The 23184-nt window shown below is 40.4% G+C and overlaps 1 protein-coding gene across 5 annotated transcripts in view; it reads right to left on the reverse strand.

The window, feature by feature from the left end:
- Window positions 1-619: 619 nt before the first annotated feature.
- The window catches only part of LOC124112108 (inhibin beta A chain-like), a 69677-nt gene continuing 47112 nt past the window's right edge, over window positions 620-23184 (reverse strand). For 2 of the 5 annotated variants that reach the window (XM_046472074.2, XM_046472075.2), the window contains exons 2-3: window positions 3587-3890; window positions 620-3471 (exon numbers count right to left, since the gene is read on the reverse strand). In XM_046472074.2, coding sequence (XP_046328030.1) covers window positions 2588-3471; window positions 3587-3875 — 1173 coding nt within the window. In that variant the 5' untranslated portion in view covers window positions 3876-3890 and the 3' untranslated portion in view covers window positions 620-2587. Of the gene's footprint in view, window positions 3472-3586; window positions 3891-21206; window positions 21447-22079; window positions 22319-23184 lie in introns of those variants that run through there. The other 3 variants (XM_046472072.2, XM_046472073.2, XM_046472070.2) reach the window with 3 other exon arrangements.

Raw genomic sequence — 23184 nt, forward strand, 5'->3', positions numbered from 1 at the left:
ACACAGGAATGTTGTATCTACCTGCACACTCCTAACACACAGGCATGTTGTATCTACCTGCACACTCCTAACACACAGGCATGTTCTATCTACCTGCACACTCCTAACACACAGGCATCTATTAGACAAATGTAATGAGACAAATTCCTCGCACATTAAGGATTTGTGGACAAGTCATGCAAGTGCACAGGTGTGCAGATTTGCGTTTAAAGAGTTTTGGTAAAAGATTTTCTGCCATGTATTTTCATGAGGATTTCACATGAACTGTCCCCAGTCATCTGCTGGTGGTCCTGTAACCTTATTTGTCTTTGTAAGTTTACAGAGTCGCCTCTTTCACACTGCCGATTGAAAACTGTCATCTATGATTGGGCTGCAAGAACATAGTTAAATGTTTCTGGGTATATTTGACTCAAGTGTGAGGAAGGAGGTAGAATTTCTTTATAATTATATGTAAATAAATATATTGACTATAAGTGTGCTGTGGGAGGATCATTAATTTATTTAATTTATTTGTTTCGCACCAAGATTACTAACAAACACAACTGGTCACTCATTGAAACAGTGCTCGTTAATACAATGTCAGTTGTCAAACACGTAATTTTACTGATAACAGAGCATGTGTCATATGACGCGGAAATATGCTTTTATTGGAAATTAAAAGGACCCGGGCGATTTAAAGTGAAACGCCGGTGCCCAGAAAAAAACATTTTCTTTGTTTTCAGCCTTAAGTTCTAAACTGGGTCTATGGTTTTCAGAAATGATCATTGGAAAAACGACATTTCTTAAATATACATGAGGACAATTCCAATTTTGCATAATATTGTAAGGATTATATTTTATTGTTCCCATGCAGATGTTGACATCCTGTCTCGCGCATGGGATAATTATTGAAAAGTAGACAGGACATTGTCGAGTTGTAACCCTTACAAAAACAAGCAAAAAGTATCAAAAGTAACCACTGCAAGATAATTGTCGTATTGTTGCACTGCCACATTTTCAATATTGTTCACCTTTACTCAAGAGCGAAAATACAACAAGGCGACATTTTGCAAGTAAACATATGAGTGTTATCGCCTTGTCGCTTTGTTGCATTATCACCCCATCTAAAATGTGTAAGAAATGTGTAAAATTGCATGCGGCATAATGACATATGTTGTTGCCGTTTTCCACTTTCTAAAAACGGTTATACTTATTTTCAAACTCCAGTGTTTTTTTGTAGTCCCAACAACTTTTTTAAAGCAATGAAGGGGCAGTGCTCGGCCAGTTTACTTAGGTGGCGCAATTCGCTGTGTAGAGTTGCATCCCCAATGATCGTTGGCTCAAATCCCCTAAATGCCTCCTGAATATGTGAGAACGACATCCATGTTTAGGGATTTCCCCAAAGGGGTTGACTGTAAGACCAACATCACTTAAAGCTTTCCTTTCACATCAAACTGACACGCCGTGAAATAACTGAAATACTGTTAAAAGCAGCGTTAAATAATACTCTTTCACTCATGATATCCTTTTGACGAAAATACATTGAGAGAGCTTTGAACCACATCTGGCACTGCATATATGTATACTTATAACTGTCGTGACTGAGTTTGAGCCCTTTGCCCTGATGTAGAATTATTGATCTTGCTTTGTTAAAATTTTGAAAATAAGCAGTAATTAATATGAGCGTGATAATTAAATGAAATTGAAATACACGTGTTTATTGCTGTCAAAACACGTTGGTTCATGAAAATTATACAGACAATAAGATATATGGAATAATTTCCCAAGAAACGAGCAAAGCTTTGTTTTCCTTTTGAGATAAGGAATCGTATTGGCAGTGTTACTGTTGTTTTAGTATCATGTTGAACTAAACACACCACTCCAGTTTGAAAAAGTGTTTGACATTTTTGTGCTTGCGTACCATTAATGGAAAAGGGCGAGAACGTGACATTATCATTATGTATCACTGTCGCCTTGTCGCGCATTTCAACCTTTTAGATGAGTGCGACAACGGGGCATATTTTGACATTGCAAATTTTAGGATTGTCGAATTGACTTCCTTTGGTAAGAACCGAAAATAATATTCAAAGTGCAGTAATGCGACAAAGCCACAATAGGTCAAAATGTCGCGCTTTGGTATATTTTGACACTTTTTGCTTGTTTTTGTCAGGACAACGTCACAATGCGATATCACGGGTGCGACAGTGTACCTTCTAAGATTCCATAGATAATTATCAACATTTGCACTCAGAAAAGATTGCTGAAAAAGTTACATTTACTTAAATTACAAGCAATACTGATTAACATAACTATTAAACACATAGTGGTCAGTTGGCTAAGCTAAAGTATGTCGCAAACGTGGTAGTTAAAATCTTCATGTGTCTACCAATCGCGCTCGTCAGACCCTGTGGCGATTTCCTACCTGTGTCATCGACCGATATCATATTTACATCGTTTATAATATTAGCTACATTCATACAATTATTTAATAGTGCTATCAGGAATGGCTTCTAGTTGTAATAAAAGAAAGATCAACATTTTCCAGATGATCTATCCATATATGTCTCTGATCTGTATAAATAATCGGTGTCTGTAAGTTCAGTCTCCACTAGGTGGCCCTGTCGGGGGCTTCAGGTCCCACGTGATGACCTGTTTCACAACCACATTGAGAAACTATGAAGTTTGGCAGGACGCTGCTCATAAACACTCCCACTGTTTCCCGATATATTAGTCTCAAAGCGCGCCTGTGCGTAGAAACACATAACATTGTATTTTCTGGTCCATAAACATTCTGATTTGTACATGCACCGACACATTCTCCGGTTGTGAACCCGGGAGGGGAGATAATCCAATCACCCCATCCTATTTCTGTGAAATTGATGTATAACTCTCTTTTGCAGCACCGAGAACATTGAAAGTTAATGCTCCTCTTTCTTCTGCTGTTCGCCTCCACCAATGTGTGCAGTATCAAGAAGGGACGACCCTTGTTTAGTTTAGGTACTCTGGTACTTCTAGTTCTTGCTCTTGTTCTAGCTCTGGCTCTGGCTCTTTGTCGTTTTAACTGTCGTTTCCTGCGCCGTCTTGGGTGAACCAACACTACTTGCGTATTTCTCTTACACCCTTGGCATTGGACGTGCAGGAGCACAGTACCGTTAGACGAGTCCACTAACGTCTGCATTATAGTCCGATTAAGACTTACTTTGAACCATTTGTTTTTCTTTATCCTTGATTTGACTGCTGCGATGTTTGTTTCAGGATGTCCATCAGGAGTCACAGTGGAAACCGACAAGGAAACCTTGGTTCCCCGCCTCCGTTTACGTAACTTGAAGCGTTTTGTTTTAAGCCTCAAATTACCGTCTTTTCTGGTCTTCATCCCCTCGCGTTGCTTGTTCTTGACTCTAATCAGCAGATTGGCACTTTTCACAACCAGTCGCTTGCCTTTGGTTCCTTTTGCAAAACGAAACTGAATAATTTTCTCATCTTCAAACTTGTCTGAAACATAAGAATTAACTACATGAGTGACCGGTTCAGTGACAACCGCACGTGCACTAGATACTCAGACAAGTATTTCAAAATAATTCTATGGAAAAGATGTTAAACGTCTTACCAGGGGGCTCAGAAAAGCTGATTATCTCATTAACTTCTGCCTTTGTCCCCGTCACATTGTACATTTGATAGATCCTGTCTTTGTCGCCGGGGGCCGACGTGGGACGAGTGTTCATACCTAGATGGATCAGAATCTGCTGCTTGATTTTCTCCGTCAACTGGAATTTTGTCAAATTTTTAACTAGAAAGTCATTTTTCAAACCCTGTAACCTAGGCTGACTTGTGATGCTAGCGACACACAGTAGGAACATTACACTGGGTGTTGTCACGTGCATGGCTGATATCCGCATATTAAATAGCAGGTGCTGAAATAAATAATGACCTCTAATTAATTCAAATTCAACAATCCAGAAAGAAACCTGATGTTTTTACCTATAGCAAATATGTAAACTTTAAGTATACATGTTACCTAATATGTATTGTAGCATTCCTTTGTATATGCATGCGCTGGTTCAATTCTACTCTGGTCGTTTTCTTGTCATGGTTGTCAAACCTTAGGGACCTGTAAAGGTTGTCAACTTTAGTGACCTGTAATGGTTGTCAACCTGAGTGACCTGAATGGATGTCAATCCGTCTGACGTGTAGTGTAATCGTATGCTTGTAATGGTTGTCAGTCTGACGTGTAGTGTAATCGTATGCTTGTAATGGTTGTCAGTCTGACGTGTAGTGTAATCGTATGCTTGTAATGATTGTCAGTCTGACGTGGATTGTAATCGTATGCTTGTAGTAATTGTCAGTGTGACGTTGATTGTAATCGTATGTTTGTAATGATTGTCAGTGTGACGTGGATTGTAATCGTATGCTTGTAGTGACTGTCAGTGTGACGTGGATTGTAATCGTATGCTTGTAGTGACTGTCAGTGTGACGTGGATTGTAATCGTATGCTTGTTATTCATGTCAGCGCACATCCTGGCGAGCAATGTTTGACTAGTTTCACATACATGATGATATACGAGCCGCCGTGCAGTATTGTACGACACATGTCTTGGTCATGCACCAGGGGTTTTACTGAGGAAGGGGGCGACAACCATGATGACAGCGTTATCATGCAATGAGGACGACATATGTCCTGTCATGTGGAACTAAGAGTGATAGTCGGTGTTCCGAGCATGCTACTCAGTACAAACAAATCAAGTTACTAATTTGTTGTATCGGCTGTAGACTTCTCTCTAGATAGTGCACACACGAGAACAGGCCAGGTGGTTAACATTATGCTATTTCTCCAGGGCTTTGTAGCGCTACACCAGCGAGCACTGCTATGCGTCATTACATTCAATAATAGAGAACCTCGTCCATATTGCGTTCTTTGTTGATGAAAGAGACTTTACCACACACACAACTGCCAGTGTTCATCACGCCACTGTTCTCCAATACACACTTGCCAAACTAACAAATGGTATAGGCATTGTTAAAGATCAATCACATATATACCATAAGATAGCAATATCCTCGCGATCACTGGGTTACTGGGTGAGGGCTAGTATTTCTTCAACATTTCACACACCCCACTGTTACAGCAATAACAGAGGAGGACGATCTTCAAAGCATCTGGCATCATACCAAGGACAAATGTCGGCCAAGTCAACAATGAGGGTAACTGTACACTCGACTTTAATCTTACTTGCTACTGTGTGCAATAACGCTGCCTTGTATGTGCACATGGGACTGCTAACACTTTTATTACCATCGTGGTTTGAAGTCTTTACATATTATACTGTTTAGGAAAACAGTGCGTTTATCTTGTTCTTCCCATGTGAGATTTAGCCCTTCACACATCAAACCGTGTGTTCTCCACACGTTGAATATTGTCCTCCTTGTGTCACATCCTGAACTACACATGTCACCTCTTCTCCAGCACATGTCACCTCTTGTCCCTCACATATCACAACTTGTCCCTCACATGTCACATCTGGTACCACACATGTCACATCTTGTCCCTCACGTGGCACAATTTGTCCCTCACATGTCACAGCTTGTCCCTCGCATGTCACAATTTGTCCCTCACATGTCACACCTTGTCCCTCACATGTCACAATTTGTCCCTCACATGTCACATCTTGTCCCTCACATGTCACATCTTGTCCCTCACATGACACATCTTGTCCCGCACATGGTACATCTTGTCCCGCACATGGCACATCTTGTCCCTCACAATGCACATCTTGTCCCTCACACGTCACATCTTGTCCATCACATGTCACATCTTGTACCTCACATGTCACATCTTGTCCCTCACATGTCACATCTTGTACCTCACATGTCAAATCTTGTCCCTCACAATGCACATCTTGTCCCTCACATGTCACATCTTGTACCTCAAATGGCACATCTTGTCCCTCACACGTCACACCTTGTCCCTTACATGTCACATCTTGTACCTCACATGTCACATCTTGTCCCTCACATGTCACATCTTGTCCCTCACATGTCACATCTTGTACCTTACATGTCACATCTTGTCCCTCACAATGCACATCTTGTCCCCGACATGGCACATCTTGTCCCTCACATGGCACATCTTGTCCCTCACATGGCACATCTTGTCCCTCACGAATCACATCTTGTTCCTCACATGTCACATCTTGTGCCTCACGTGTCACATCTTGTTGCTCACATGTCACATCTTGTTGCTCACATGTCACATCTTGTTCCTCACATGTCACATATTGTCCCTCACGTGTCAAATCTTGTTCCTAACATGTCACATCTTGTCCCTCACGTGTCACATCTTGTTCCTCACATCTCACATGTCACATCTTGTCCCTAACGTGTCACATCTTGTCCCTCACATGTCACATCTTGTACCTCACATGTCACATCTTGTCCCTCACATGTCACATCTTGTCCCTCACATGTCACATTTTGTACCTCACATGTCACATCTTGTCCCTCACAATGCACATCTTGTCCTCGACATGTCACATCTTGTCCCTCACATGGCACATCTTGTCCCTCACATGGCACATCTTGTCCCTCACGTGTCACAATTTGTCCCTCACACGTCATATCTTGTCCATCACATGTCACATCTTGTTCCTCACGTGTCACAATTTGTCCCTCACATGTCATATCTTGTCCCTCACATGTGACATCTTGTCCCTCACAATGCACATCTTGTCCATCACATGTCACATCTTGTTCCTCACATGTCACATCTTGTCCCTCACGAATCACATCTTGTTCCTCACATGTCACATCTTGTGCCTCACGTGTCACATCTTGTTGCTCACATGTCACATCTTGTCCCTCACATGTCACATCTTGTCCCTCACATGTCACATCTTGTACATCACATGTCACATCTTGTACCTCACATTTCATATCTTGTCCCTCACGTGACACTATTTGTCCCTCACACGTCATATCTTGTCTATCACATGTCACATCTTGTACTTCACAATGCACATCTTGTCCCTCACACGTCATATCTTGTCCATAACAATGCACATCGTGTCCATTACATGTCACATCTTGTACCTCAGACGTCACATCTTGTACCTCAGACGTCACATCTTGTTCCTCACATGTCACATCTTGTCCATCACATGTCACATCTTGTTCCTCACATGTCACATCTTGTCCCTCACATGTCACATCTTGTACCTCACACGTCATATCTTGTCCCTCACATGTCACATCTTGTCCCTCACATGTCACATCTTGTCCATCACAATGCACATCTTGTCCCTCACGTGTCACAATTTGTTCCTCACACGTCATATCTTGTCCCTCACAATGCACATCTTGTCTCTCACATGTCACATCTTGTCCCTCACATGTCACATCTTGTCCATCACAATGCACATCTTGTCCCTCACGTGTCACAATTTGTCCCTCACACGTCATATCTTGTCCCTCACATGTCACATCTTGTCCCTCACGTGTCACAATTTGTCCCTCACACGTCATATCTTGTCCATCACATGTCACATCTTGTTCCTCACTTGTCACATCTTGTCCCTCACAATGCACATCTTGTCCCTCACATGTCACATCTTGTCCCTCACATGTCACATCTTGTCCCTCACATGTCACAATTTGTCCCTCACATGTCATATCTTGTCCATCACATGTCACATCTTGTTCCTCACGTGTCACATCTTGTCCCTCACAATGCACATCTTGTCTCTCACATGTCACATCTTGTTCCTCACATGTCACATCTTGTCCCTCACATGTCACATCTTGTCCCTCACATGTCACATCTTGTCCCTCACATGTCACATCTTGTCCCTCACATGGCACATTTTGTACCTCACATGTCACATCTGTCCCTCACATGTCACATCTTGTCCCTCACAATGCACATCTTGTCCCTCACATGTCACATCTTGTCCCTCACATGTCACATCTTGTCCTCCACAAGTCATATCTTGTCCTCCACAAGTCATATCTTGTCCTCCACAAGTCATATCTTGTCCTTCACATGTCACATCTTGTCCTTCACATGTCACATCTTGTTCTTCACATGTATGATTGTTCATTTTTTAACACATGGAACTATAATGATGTAATGCTGCAACATTGATATATAGAGGTTATCACGCGAGTGTGTTTAGGGATGGTAAATATCCTGCATTAGGAATAAACATTGTATTTAGCGAGCCTTGGCGAGCTAAATACATAGTGTTTATTCCTAATACAGGATATTTCCCATCCCCAAACACACAAGAGTGATAACCTCTTTATCATATAATGTCATTCTTTAATTCTGTGCTTTAAAATCGCTTTCCCTCTCTCACAAACATTACCGAAACATTGCGACTTTTCCTGGAATGCGTGCATTAATATTTATTACGTCACAGGGTAGGTGATGTGTCAGTCGGACAGTGACAGTAGCCGATATAGTTCCAACTGAAATCTGTTTCTGATACAGTGGCGAAGCAACATATACGCAAAACAACAGTTGTTTTTAATTGCCTTTCCCGGCATTCCATCGGTCTGTCCGCTATAGTAACTGCCCTTTGTCAAAGGGAAGCTACTCTTACCCTAGTCTATGAGACGTCACGGCAAGACGTTGTTGACAGTCGGTCTGTCCTGTTATAACGTTAAAAAGTGTAGTCAGATGTACACACAGCGTCAAATCGAAACAAGGTTACAATTCAGACTTATTTCGGCCAAATCCAACTATTTTAATTTGTGGAGAAGGTTTCAAGCCGCAGAGGTCTACAAGCACAGATATGGCTACTGATCCCGCTTGGCTAGGCCTCGTGCCCTCGCAAAATTGTTTCGAAATTTATATCTCCAAAGTTGCCAAAACTTATAAATTGCCTTAGCTACGTCACAGTTAGACACTGATTTTCAGTATATTAGACTGTTCTTTTGATAATGATAGGAATTATCCCTGTAGTTTATCCAGATTCCCGATGGTTAATTCTGACTCGATCGCCGAATGACGAGGGCGACGCCATGTTTGTTTATAAACAGTGAAAGTAGTCCTACTTGACCTTTGATATTTGCATCTCTATCCGCATATGACCCCAACGGATATCGTTTTTATCCTGCCGAGAAACCTACCCATTATATGATAATATGTAATTTTTTTGCATGGATAAATAGTAGATAGCAGTGAGGTTATATATGAAGTATAATACATACTTCAATCTTAAGTCATGTTCAACAAACATTAATGGTGATTTCCCAATTACCTGTAACAGAAGGTGCAGATTGCATTTTGGCTGAATCCTACTCTAATGTTGTCCTGTTATTTTCATCTTGTAGTTTATGTGTAACATATTTTAACACGATACAGTGGGGAGTATCAATGCATGTCCGTTTCAAGTTTCTTTCGGTCTATAATTCATCTTATGAGAACACTGAATGCCTTGTCTCAGCTCAGTATAGGATAAACTTAAGTTCCATAACGGATGAAGCTAAATACCATGGACACAGCTAACATAAGTTCAGTCATGGATGCTGCTAAATTAAGTTCAACTATGGATACAATGATACTACTTTACATTAAATTATAATCTTATCTTGTTTTAGGCAATTATTTACATCGAAAATATAGCAACACGATAGCATGGTAATGCCGGTTCCGAATACAGGGTAAGCCCAGATGTCACGGAGCGGCACGGATATCTATATCTATCCCGTTAATGACCATATTGTTAGGTAAGTTATAATTGATTCTGTCACTACATAATACTCACGTGAGGTATATGTAACCTTCACATATACGTAACTTGTGAACTAGTGCTATCGCGGCAAGCGTCATGACATGCAGCATATATATGCTGGTATGTCTGGGGTTGTATATACATGTACGCATTGTTGTGTGTACCAGGAATACGTTAAATTTGAACAATGCAGTTAATAGAAAATGTGCGCCCTTGAAAAGCTTATATACGGGATGTCACAAACATATACATACGATGTTAAGTTTCACTGAACAGGAAAATGTATTCTTTTGAGATCACCAAAATCAATTCCGACTCCAAAGTATATCATGTAAATGTGTGTTTAAGAATTACTTTCAAATGGTGATACCAGGAGTTTGCGAAAATATCAACGTACCCTGCCCCATCGGTGGAATCCGTAACAAACACATACAAAGGCAAGTCAATCATTCAAAGTCAAAATAGGGAGTTGCACCAGACATAATTTTTGTCACTGATGCGACAAATTTGGAAATGTCTGCCACCATTGAACGGTTTGAAAACTTCACTGAGGCCTTGAATGGTGTATCAATCAACTTGTGAGTCGTATGACGCTCTTTGAAATCTTCCCAGAAAGAGCTTGCTGGAATGCACCTCCGAAGTTGTGAAATGTAGACACCAAGGTCTGGAGCTGCTGGGATATTGCTCGACAAAAGAAGTTGACGACTGGAAAGTTGAAATCATCCCTTTACCAGAGTTTACCCAAAATCCATTAAAAGGCTGTAACTCAGGATGATATCAAACAGCATTTGTTTCTTCTTATCAGTTTTACCATTGGCGAGATACCCACCCCATCCCCTCCCCAGATATATCCATCATGTTAGGGAGTCTGTGTGATGATGATTCGTTACAGTGTTGAGGAAGTCAGGTGACATAACAGTCGGCATTTATAGTGATACAATTTATCTGAATAAAAGCCCTGATACACTAACACCACATCTCTCAGTCTGGACATTACAGAGTGTTCTTGTCACGAAGATAATGTGACCATGAATGTTTGTCTGGGTATTAAGGATTTGTTTAATCATTGTTCTTATCGGGGAGATAATACGAGCATGAATGTTTGCATGGATATTAAGGAGTGGTTTTATCATTGTTCTGGTCGGGAAGATAATGTGACCATGAATGTTTGTGTGGATATTAAGGAGTGGTTTTATCATTGTTCTTGCCGCGGAAACAGTACGAGCATGAATGTTTGCATGGATTTTAAGGAGTGGTTTTATCATTGTTCTTGTCGGGGCGATAATGCTACCATCAATCTTTGTCTGGATATTAAGAAGTGGTTTTATCATTGTTCTTGTCGGGGAGACAATCCGGCTATGAATGTTAGTGTAGATATTGAGGAATTGTTTTATCATTGTTCTTGTCGGGCAGATAATGCGACCATGAATGTTTGTCTGGATATTGAGGAGTGGTTTTATCATTATTCCTGTCGGGGAGATAATACGACCATGAATGTTTGTTTTGATAATAAGGAGTGGTTTTATGATTGTTCTTGTCGGGAAGATAATGCGACCATGAGTGTTTCCATGGATATTAATGAGTGGTTTAGTAATTGTTCTTGTCGTGGAAATAATGCGACCATGAATGTTTGTCTCGATATTAAGGAGTGGTTTTATCATTTTTCCTGTCGGGGAGATAATACGACCATTAGTGTTTCCATGGATATTAAGGAGTGGTTTTATCATTGTTCTTGTCGGGGAGATAATGCGACCATGAGTCTTTGCGTGGATATTAAGGAGTGGTTTAATAATTGTTCTTGTCGTGGAAATAATGCGACCATCAATGTTTGTCTGGATATTAAGGAGTGGTTCTATCATTGTTCTTGTCGGGGTGATAATACTAGCATGAATGTTAGCGTAGATATTAAGGAATTGTTTGATCATTGTTCTTGTCGGGGAGATAGTAGGAGCATGAATGTTTGCATGGATTTTAAGGAGTGGTTTTATCCTTGTTCTCGTCGGAGAGATAATCAGACCATGAATGTTTGTGTGGATATTAAGGAGTGGTTTTATCATTGTTCTTGTCGGGAGGATAGTACGAGCATGGATGTTTGCATGGGTTTTAAGGAATGGTTTTATCATTGTTCTTGTCGGAGAGATAATGCGAATATGAATGTTTGTGTGGATTTTAAGGAGTAGTTTTATCATTGTTTTTGTCGGGGATATAATGCAACCATGAATGTATGTGTTAATATTAAGTAGCTGTTTTATCATTGTTCTTGTCGGGGAGATAATACGAGCATGAATGTTTCTGTGGATATTAAGGAGTGGTTTTATCATTGTTCTTGTCGGGGGAATAGTACGAGCATGAATGTTTGCATGGATTTTAAGGAGTGGTTTTATCATTGTTCTTGTCGGGGAGATAATGCTACCATTAATGTTTGTCCGGATATTTAGGAGTGGTTTTATCATTGTTCTTGTCGGGGAGATAATGCGAGTATTAATGTTTGCATGGATCTTAACGAGTGGTTTTATCATTGTTGTTGTCGGGGAGACAATCCGGCTATGAATGTAAGTGTAGATATTTAGGAATTGTTTTATCATTGCTCTTGTCGGGCAGATAATGCGACCATGAATATTTGCATGGATATTGAGGAGTGGTTTTATCATTGTTCTGGTAGGAAAGATAATACGAGCATGAATGTTTGAGTAGAAATTAAGAAGTGGTTTTACCATTGTTCTTGTCGGGGAGATAATGCGACCATGAATGTTTGTGTGGATATTAAGGAGTGGTTTTATCATTGTTCTTGCCGGGGAGATAATGCGACCATGAATGTTTGTGTGGATATTAAGGAGTGGTTTTATGATTGTTCTTGTCGGGGAGATAATGGACCAAGAATAATTGCATGGATATTAAGGAGTGGTTTTAACATTGTCCTTGTCACGAAGACAATTCGCCCATGAATGTTTGCATGGATATTAAGGAGTGGTTTGATCATTATTCCTGTCTGGGAGAAAATACGAAGAATGAATGTTGATATGGATATTAAGGAGTGGTTTTATAATTGTATTTGTCGGGGAGATAATGCAACGATGAGCTTTTGCGTGGATATTAAGGAGTGTTTTTATCATTGTTCTTGTCGGGGAGATAATGCGACCATGAAGTTTGTCTGGATATTAAGGAGTGGTTTTATCATTGTTCTTGTCAGGGAGATAATACGAGCATGAATGTTTGTCTGGATATTTAGGAGTGGTTTGATCATTCTTCTTGTCGAGGAGAAAATACGAGGATGAATGTTTATATGGATATTAAGGAGTGGTTTTATCATTGTTCTTTTCGGGGAGATAATACGAGCATGAATGTAAGTGTATATATTAAGGAGTGGTTTTATCATTGTTCTTGTCGGGGATATAATGCTACCATTAATGTTAGTCTGGATATTAAGGGGGGCTGTTATCTTTGTTCTTGTCGGGGAGATAATGCGACCATGAATGTTTGTCTGGATATTAAGGAGTGGTTTTATCATTGTTCTTGTCGGGAGATAATGCTACCATTAATGTTTGTTTGGATATTAAGGAGTAGTTTTATTATTGTTCATGTCGGGGAGATAATACGCGCTTAAATGTTAGTGTAGATATTAAGGAGTTGTTATACCATTTTTCTTGTCAGGGAGATAGTACGAGCATGAATGTTTCAGTAGATATTAAGAAGTGGATTTATCAGTGTTCTTGTCGGGGAGATAATGCTACCATTAATGATTGTCTGGATATTATGGAGTGGTTTTATCATTGTTCTTGTCGGGGAGATAATGCTACCATTAATGATTGTCTGGTTATTAAGGAGTGGTTTTATGATTGTTCTTGTCGGGTAGATAATGCTACCATTAATGATTGTTTGGATATTAACGAGTGGTTTTATCATTGTTCATGTCGGGGAGACAATCCGGCTATGAATGTTAGCGTAGATATTAAAGAATTGTTTTATCATTGTTCTGGTAGGAGAGATAATACGACCATGTGTGTTTACGTGGATATTAAGGAGTGGTTTCATAATTGTTCTTGTCGGGGAGATAATGCGACCATGAATGTTTGCATGGATATTAAGGAGTGGTTTTAACATTGTCCTGGTCACGAAGATAATGCGCCGATGAATGTTTGCATGGATATTAAGGAGTGGTTTGATCATTATTCTTGCCTGGGAGAAAATACGAGGATGAATGTTGATATGGATATTAATGAGTGGTTTTATAATTGTTCTTGTCGGGGAGATAATGCAACGATGAGCTTTTGCTAGGATATTAAGGAGCGTTTTTATCATTGTTCTTGTCAGGGAGATGATACGAGCATGAATTTTTGCGTGGATATCAAGGAGTGGTTTTATCATTGTTCTTGTCGGGGAGATAATGCGATAATAAATGTTTGCTTGGATATTAAGGAGTGGTTTTATGATTGTTCTTGTCGGAGGGATAATGCAACCATGAGTGTTTGCGTGGATATTAAGGAGTGGTTTTATCATTGTTCCGGTAGGAGAGATAATACGACCATGTGTGTTTACGTGGATATTAAGGAGTGGTTTCATAATTGTTCTTGTCGGGGAGATAATGCGACCATGAATGTTTGCCTTGATATTAAGGAGTGGTTTTAACATTGTTCTTGTCACGAAGATAATGCGCCCATAAATGTTTGTCTGGATAATTATTAAGGAGTGGTTTAATCATTGTTCTTTTCGGGGAGATAATGCGACCATGAATGTTTGCATAGATATTAAGGAGTGGTTTGATTATTATTCTTGCCTGGGAGAAAATACGAGGATGATATGAATGTTGATGTGGATATTAAGGAGTGGTTTTATAATTGTTCTTGTCGGGCAGATAATGCAACGATGAGCTTTTGCTAGGATATTAAGGAGTGTTTTTATCATTGTTCTTGTCGGGGAGATAATACGAGCATGAATGTTTGCATGGATATTAAGGAGTGGTTTCATAATTGTTCTTGTCTGGGAGATAATGCGACCATGAATGTTTGCCTTGATATTAAGGAGTGGTTTTAACATTGTCCTTGTCACGAAGATAATGCGCCCATAAATGTTTGTCTGGATAATTATTAAGGAGTGGTTTAATCATTGTTCTTGTCGGGGAGATAATGCGACCATGAATGTTTGCATAGATATTAAGGAGTGGTTTGATTATTATTCTTGCCTGGGAGAAAATACGAGGATGATATGAATGTTGATGTGGATATTAAGGAGTGGTTTTATAATTGTTCTTGTCGGGCAGATAATGCAACGATGAGCTTTTGCTAGGATATTAAGGAGTGTTTTTATCATTGTTCTTGTCGGGGAGATAATACGAGCATGAATGTTTGCATGGATATTAAGGAGTGGTTTCATAATTGTTCTTGTCTGGGAGATAATGCGACCATGAATGTTTGTCTGGATATTAAGGAGTGGTTTTATCATTGTTCTTGTCGGGGAGATAATACGAGCATGAATGTTTGCATGGATATTAAGGAGTGGTTTCATAATTGTTCTTGTCTGGGAGATAATGCGACCATGAATGTTTGTCTGGATATTAAGGAGTGGTTTTAACATTGTCCTTGTCACGAAGATAATGCGCCCATAAATGTTTGTCTGGATAATTATTAAGGAGTGGTTTAATCATTGTTCTTTTCGGGGAGATAATGCTACCATTAATGTTTTTTTCTGGATATTAAGGAGTGGTTTTATCATTGTTCTTGTCGGGGAGATAATGCGACCATGAATGTTTGTCTGGATATTAAGGAGTGGTTTTAACATTGTCCTTGTCACGGAGATAATGCGCCGATGAATGTTTGCATAAATATTAAGGAGTGGTTTTATCATTGTTCTTGCCGGGGAGATAATGCGACCATGAATGTTTGTGTGGATATTAAGGAGTGGTTTTATCATTGTTCTTGTCGGGGGGATAATACGAGCATGAATGTTAGTGTAGATATTAAGGAGTGGTTTCATGATTGTTCTTGTCGGGGAGATAATGCTACCATTAATCTGTTTGGATATTTAGGATTGTTTTTATCATTGTTCTTGTCTGGAAGATAATGCGAGTATTAATGTTTGCATGGATATTAACGAGTGGTTTTATCATTGTTCTTGCCGGGGAGATAATGCTACCATGAATGTTTGCATGGATATTAAGGAGTGGTTTTATCATTGTTTTTGTCGGGGAGATAATACGAGCATGAATGTTTGCATGGATATTAAGGAGTGGTTTCATAATTGTTCTTGTCGGGGAGATAATGCGACCATGAATGTTTGCATGGATATTAAGGAGTGGTTTTATCATTGTTCTTGTCGGGGAGATAATCAGACCATTAATGTTTTTTTCTGGATATTAACGAGTGGTTTTATCATTGTTGTTGCCGGGGAGATAATGCTACCAATAATGTGTTTTTTCGGGATATTAACGAGTGGTTTTATCATTGTTCTTGCCGGGGAGATAATGCGACCATGAATGTTTGTGTGGATATTAAGGAGTGGATTTATGATTGTTCTTGTCGGGGAGATAATACGAGCATGAATGTTAGTGTAGATATTAAGGAGTGGTTTTATCATTGTTCTTGTCGGGGAGATAATGCTACCATGAATGTTTGCATGGATATTAAGGAGTGGATTTATGATTGTTCTTGTCGGGGAGATAATGCGACCATGAGTGTTTGCGTGGATATTAAGGAGTCGTTTTATAATTGTTTTTGTCGGGGAAACAATGCGACCATTAATTTTTGCGTGGATATTAAGGAATGGTTTTATCATTGTTGTTGTCGGGGAGATAATGCGACCATGAGTGTTTTCATGGATATTAATGAGTGTTTTCATCATTGTTCTTGTCGGGTATATAATACGACCATAAATGTTTGCGTGGATATTAAGGAATGGTTTTATCATTGTTGTTGTCGGGGAGATAATGCGACCATGAGTGATTGCGTGGATATTAAGGAGTGGTTTCATAATCGTTCTTGTAGGGGAGATAATGCGCCCATGAATGTTTGCATGGATATTAATGAGTGGTTTGATCATTGCTCTTGTCGGGGAGAAAATACTAGCATGAATGTTGATATGGATATTAAGGAGTGGTTTCATGATTGTTCTTGTCAGGGAGATAATGCGACCATGAGTGTTTGCATGGATATTAATGAGTGGTTTTATCATTGTTGTTGTCGGGGAGATAAAGCGACCATGAATGTTTGTCTGGATATTAAGGAGTGGTTTTATCATTGTTCTTTTTGGGGGAGATAATTCGACCATGAATGTTTGTCTGGATATTGAGGTATTGTGTTATGATTGTCCTCGTCAATGCGGCTTGGAATTGTAGTGCGGCAGAATATGAGCATCAATACTAGGTTAGCCGAAGGACTTCTTACAGATATCGACAAAGTGGAGAAAAAATTCTACTATTTCCAAACCTTTCTGCTTTGCCGTCTCGGAACAACATCGCTCTCGCACGTAAGTTAGCCAAGGATGATGAATAAACACAAGGGCATGCATCCTCAATTGTCAGGAAGATTCTTTCTTTGAAAAAGACATCGAATGTAAATAAGCGAGGAATGACGCATGGTATTTGTACACAGTTTACATAATTACAAATCTAGAAAAAAACGACCGAGAGACGGTATAATATCTATACTGAACCAAATTAAAAACTTCACAATCCTAAAATTTTAACATTTTGACCAGTTATCATTGTGGGCCCTTATTGTGTATTTAAACAGTAATGGCCACGTCTTGTTTTCAGATAACACTCGTTTTTGTGCAGGTGAATCGATCAAAATCATGTGCACAGCACTATAGTGGCAAAAGTGGTTTTTCACGTGCAACTGGTCACGTGGCCATAATACCGCACGTGTTTTCAGCCATACTTGTTAGCAGTCATAAACAAAAAAAGAAAACACAAGAAAACAAAAGTCTTTACGGCCATTTGTCATGCCACGCCTTTCAAATGTGCAACGTGAACGTGTCTTCGGCATGCAGACGGGAACGTCCGTAGCTGAAGTCGCAAGGACGATGGGTTGTAGTCGACGGACTGTTAATGATTTACAGACGCGTCTACAGCAAACGGGTACCACCGCTGATCGCCCTCGGTCAGGTCGACCACGTGTGACGTCACATGCAGAGGATCGTCAGATTGATTTTTGACGGCTACATCAACCAGAAATGAACTGTTTGGGGTAGACTGAGTGCGCAAACTGTTCGAAACCGTCTGAGAACTGCTCACCTTCAAGCACGACGGCCATACTGCGGGCCGATTCTGACTCAATTACACAGACGTCAACGTCAATTGTGGGCACAGCGACAATTACGATGGACTCAGAGGAATTGGAATCAAGTCGTCTTCAGTGATGAATCCCGATTTAATCTTCGATTTGCTGATGGTAGGGCGAGGGTGTGGAGGCGCCGTCATGAACGTTACGCCCAGTGTTGTGTACAGGAAGTTGACAGATTTCGAGGCGGAAGTGTCATGGTGTGGGGTGCTTTCTGTGGCAATGCACGTTCCAGGCTTCTTGTCATCCGTGGCAACCTCAACGCTGCTGCTTACCGCGACCAGGTACTGGCACCAGAACTTCGGCCTTTTATGGCAGCACATGGACCCGGTTTGATCTTCCAACACGACAATGCCAGACCCCACACAGCAATTTTGACAAGGAATGTCCTTCAGAATGCGGGAGTCAACGTCATGGACTGGCCGTCATGGTCTCCCGACCTCAATCCCATCGGGATGCTCTTGGCTCTTGGCAAGTCTGCGCACTCTCCAGAACCAACCACAGAATTTGCAAGATCTTAGCACCATTTGCAGCAATAATGGCGTCGTCTTCCGAATCATGTGTTCACAAGCATCACAAGGTCCATGCGGTGGGCGTTGTGTGGCAGTTGTCAACGCACATGGTGGCCATACACGCTACTGAACTTGTGTGCCATCAGATTCTCGTGCTTGGGACTTATAATTTAAACTGTTGACGTTATTATCGAATACCGTAGGTGCTTGGCACAAATTATGGTTACCACCGTTAATTAAAATCCTTCTTTGGACATTAATGATTAATAATTACCTTCTCTGATACATTTGTCCGTTGTATATCATATATGGGATTACGTTTAAAAATGTGAAGTTTTTAATTTGACTCAGTATGGATATGTGAGTTTGTTTTACCCTTAAAAAGAAATATCTACTAAGTTTTTGACTTACGAACGTACCTCATCACGGTTACATGAATAAACGTAAAACCTAATACATACGTTTTTGATAACAAGGAGATACTCCTCTGATTTAACAGGCACCTGTCATTGAGAACACATTTAAAATGATTTAGGCACCTGTTAATGATGTCAAGGAAGCCGTCACACAACACATACACACTTGCTGTCAGTGAAAAACTCTCGCGCTCGTGTTGATAACAAATAACAAAAGTGCCGCACTCAAACACAATTTTTACGGTTATGAGAATGATATGTTGCATTGAAATATAGGTGGTATTTGTTTATTTTTCTGAAGTAATTGTTACGAATCACGCATTTAAAACTTGATGACTGAGCATATCTAAACCCTCTACATGACTCAGGGTCATCGGCCGTGGCGGGGGAGTTATCAGTGAGTGAGCGAGATAATGTTCAACATACACATCGGCCTGTGGGAGCTGATAACACGTTATTTACAGACTTCAACGAGACATCCACGTCTATTAATATGAATCTAATATAAAGTGTGAAAGATGCAGTGATATCATGACCCCATTCAGGGAGCCTGCGAACAGTGATATACACTTTCTAACACGTGATGTCATCTACACCTACGTACACGTGAAATAAGCTACACACGCGTACATGTAATATTACAGAAGCGTAAACGTAATATCAGTTTCACCACGTACTCGTAATAACAGCTACACCTACGTACACATAATACCAGCTATATCCACGTATACGTAATATCAACTATGCCAACGTGCACGTAATATCAGATACGCCTTCGTACACGTAATATCAGGTACACCTACGTACACGTGATATCAGATACACCTACGTACACGTGATATCTGATACACCTACGTACACGTGATATCAGACACACCTACGTACACGTAATATCTGATACACCTACGTACACGTAATATCATTTACACCCACGCACATGTAATATCAGCTACACCTGATTAACTATGATGCCAGGTGTAACATGAGTTAGATTGCAAAATGAGTTACACTCACGTTCATGTAATATCAGCAACACAAACGTACATGTAATATCAGTAACAACCCACGTACATGTAATATCAGCTACACCTACGTACACGTAATGTCAGCTATATCCACGTATACGTAATATCAACTATGCCAACGTCCACGTAATATCAGCTACACCTACGTACACGTAATATCAGGTGCTTCTACGTACACGTGATATCAGATACACCTACGTACACGTAATATCTGATATACCTACGTACACGTAATATCAGGTACATCCACGTACACGTAATATCTGAAACACCCACGTACATGTAATAACAGCTCCACCTGATTAACCGTAATATGAGTTACACCTACTTACACGTAATATCTGATACACCTACGTACAAGTAATATCAGGTGCTTCTACGTACACGTAATATCAGCTACTCCTGCGTGCACGTAATATGAGTTACACTCACGTACATGTAATAGCAGTTACATCCACGTTCATGTAATATCAGCGACACTCACGTACATGTATTATCATCTACACCTACTTACACGAAATATCAGCTACACCCACGTTATATCAACTACACCTAGGTGCACGTGATATCTGCGACGTCTAGCAAGCATAGTACGGATGTGAATTCATTATGCTTCATGTAATTATGAGGGTAAGAAACTATATGTCGAACTGCACCAACAGTGATATGACTGAAACAGAGGCAAGGCAGAGGCAGGACGTGTTGACAGATAGGTGTGAGATGAGTTGACCGTCATGAGGATACTGCATGTCCAAAGAATAATTTCTGACAGGTTATTCAAAGATTTCTTATGAATATAGAAAGGGTTTGGTCGTATTTAGATAAAGGGAATGTTTAGGAGGTGGAATTAGAAGTATGGACAGAGGGAAAGTTTGACGACACTAAAACAATCTGTAAACTCATATGGCCTAATGATACCCACTGGTGTCAGCGTGAACAAATAACTTGACTTTACAAATGACGAATTAATTCCAGAGCCCATCTTACAATGTCTTACATTGCCAGATCGGGTTAATAACAACACATATATATCATCCAAAATAAAACATAGAAATAATTTCGTAGCAAAACAATGGAAAACAAGTCGGAAAACACAGATATAGAAATAATAAATACGCCAAGGAAAACTCTGAATGTGTTACACACGACTATGTTCACCCTCAAGGTCATATTAACATGAAGCTTTACTTCATGCCGCTCCTCATTACTCAATTTGTGCATCAGGATTGGTTTAAATGGAAGATCATACTTTTCGTATGTAGAAGGAACTTACATTATACGTTGGAAGTTGCGCCCCTGTAATACATAGATCTGGTGACTCCAGTCCTCTATTCACTCAAAGAGATAGAATTCATACAGACACTCGCTTGTGTTGCTAGCTTTAGATACACGCGACTGATGCCACAACGTCAGGACTGCCTCTGTATAGAAATACGATTATTCACAAGTTGCCATACACCGACACATGTTATCCAATGAGTTAACTCGTGTTCTAACATCTCATCAGTTCGAGAATAGTCCGACCGCGGCGAGATGTCTTTCTTATGTAGCACAAATGTTAAACGGCTTACATTTGATGCGAAATGAATGGAGATCTGAAAGGATGCATCATGTCTTAGAGTGGTGCAGAAAGGGACACAATCGGATGCGATAAGCTGTTTTCTCCCGACAGATACTTGATGGAATTAGGTACTTGATGGAGGGTTAATATTACTTGTATTCATATATTCGATACATTTCAAACTCGTGAGTAGTGGTGAGGTAGCCTAGTGGTTAAAGCGTTCGATTCCCTACATGGGTACAATGTGCGAAGCCAATTTCTGGTGTCCCCCGCCGTGATATTGCAGGACTTTCTTCTAAAAGCGACGTAACATCATACTCACTCACACACACCTACTCGTGAAGATCCGGGTGAGATTAGGTTTTTGGCAGTAACTATGCTTGTCGTAAGAAGCGACTAATGGGATCGGGTGTCAGTCTCCCTGACTTGGTTGATGCATGTCATTGTGGCGTAATTGCGTAGATCGATGCTCATGTTTATGAATCACTGGATTGTCTAGTCAAGACTCGACGTTTAACAACATACAACCAAATACAAACAAACGAAATATGTCCCTCGATTGAGACTGCGGTAACGGTCACGTACCTTGGTGTTTCCCTCAGTTCCAGTTCAGACTGCTGTTACGGTCATGTATATCGACGCGTTTCCCTCAGTTCCAACTCAAACTGCGGTTACGGCCATGTACATCGACGCGTTTCCTTCGGTCAACTTCTACAGTCTTTAAATGTATTGCAGCTGGACACATTTTCTTCGGGCAATCTCAGTCTTCAATTACAAGAAGGGTTGGGGTCACTGATGACTGTGTCTGAATGCGCACGAGTGGTATGACACTGACTAATGCTGAAACATACGCTAATGTACTTTTAAAAGAGACAAAAACATTAATTTAGGAGCGCCTACAGGAATTTGAGAAAAACATTTCTGGTGTTCTTCGCTATTCAAGCTATACACCTTTCAACGGGATGTGTCTAGCTCTCAAACTGATATGTAAACTATGTACATAAAACAAATGGATGTAGGCTACAAGTAGCTCACGTGTACAGTCTGCTACTGTAATTTGACACGTTCTCAGTTTTAAGAGTTTATTTTCTTCATGACAGCTGTTTAATTTGATACCCGCTTTAGGTATGCATTGTTCACTATGTAGTCACACAGCCAGACATGTTCTCCATGTTACATCCCACACTTGTCAACCACATATAGACACACGCTCGTCAGCCTTGTGAACGAGACGAAGGCACATGCTCGCACAACTTGTTATAAAGGCATAGACACACACGCCCACCTTGCCATTACAAAATGCTGCCACACACACAACCACCTTGTCATTACAACATACAGCCACACACATGCCCACTTTGTCATTACAACATACATCCACACACACGCCCACCTTGTCCTTACAACATAGAACCACACACTCGTCCACCTTGTCCTTAGAACATACAGCCACACACACGCCAACCATGTCATTACAACATACAGCCACACACACGCCCACCTTCTCATTACAACATACAGCCACATACACGCCCAACTTGTCATTACAACATACAGCCACACACACGCCGACCTTGTCATAACAACATAGAACCACACACTCGACCACCTTGTCCTTACAACATAGAACCACACACCCGCCAACCTTGTCCCTACACCATACAGCCACCCACACGCCCACCTTGTCATT

Source organism: Haliotis rufescens, unplaced genomic scaffold (assembly GCF_023055435.1).
Source record: "Haliotis rufescens isolate VD_foot unplaced genomic scaffold, xgHalRufe1.0.p SCAF_10, whole genome shotgun sequence".
Classification (NCBI taxonomy): domain Eukaryota; kingdom Metazoa; phylum Mollusca; class Gastropoda; order Lepetellida; family Haliotidae; genus Haliotis; species Haliotis rufescens.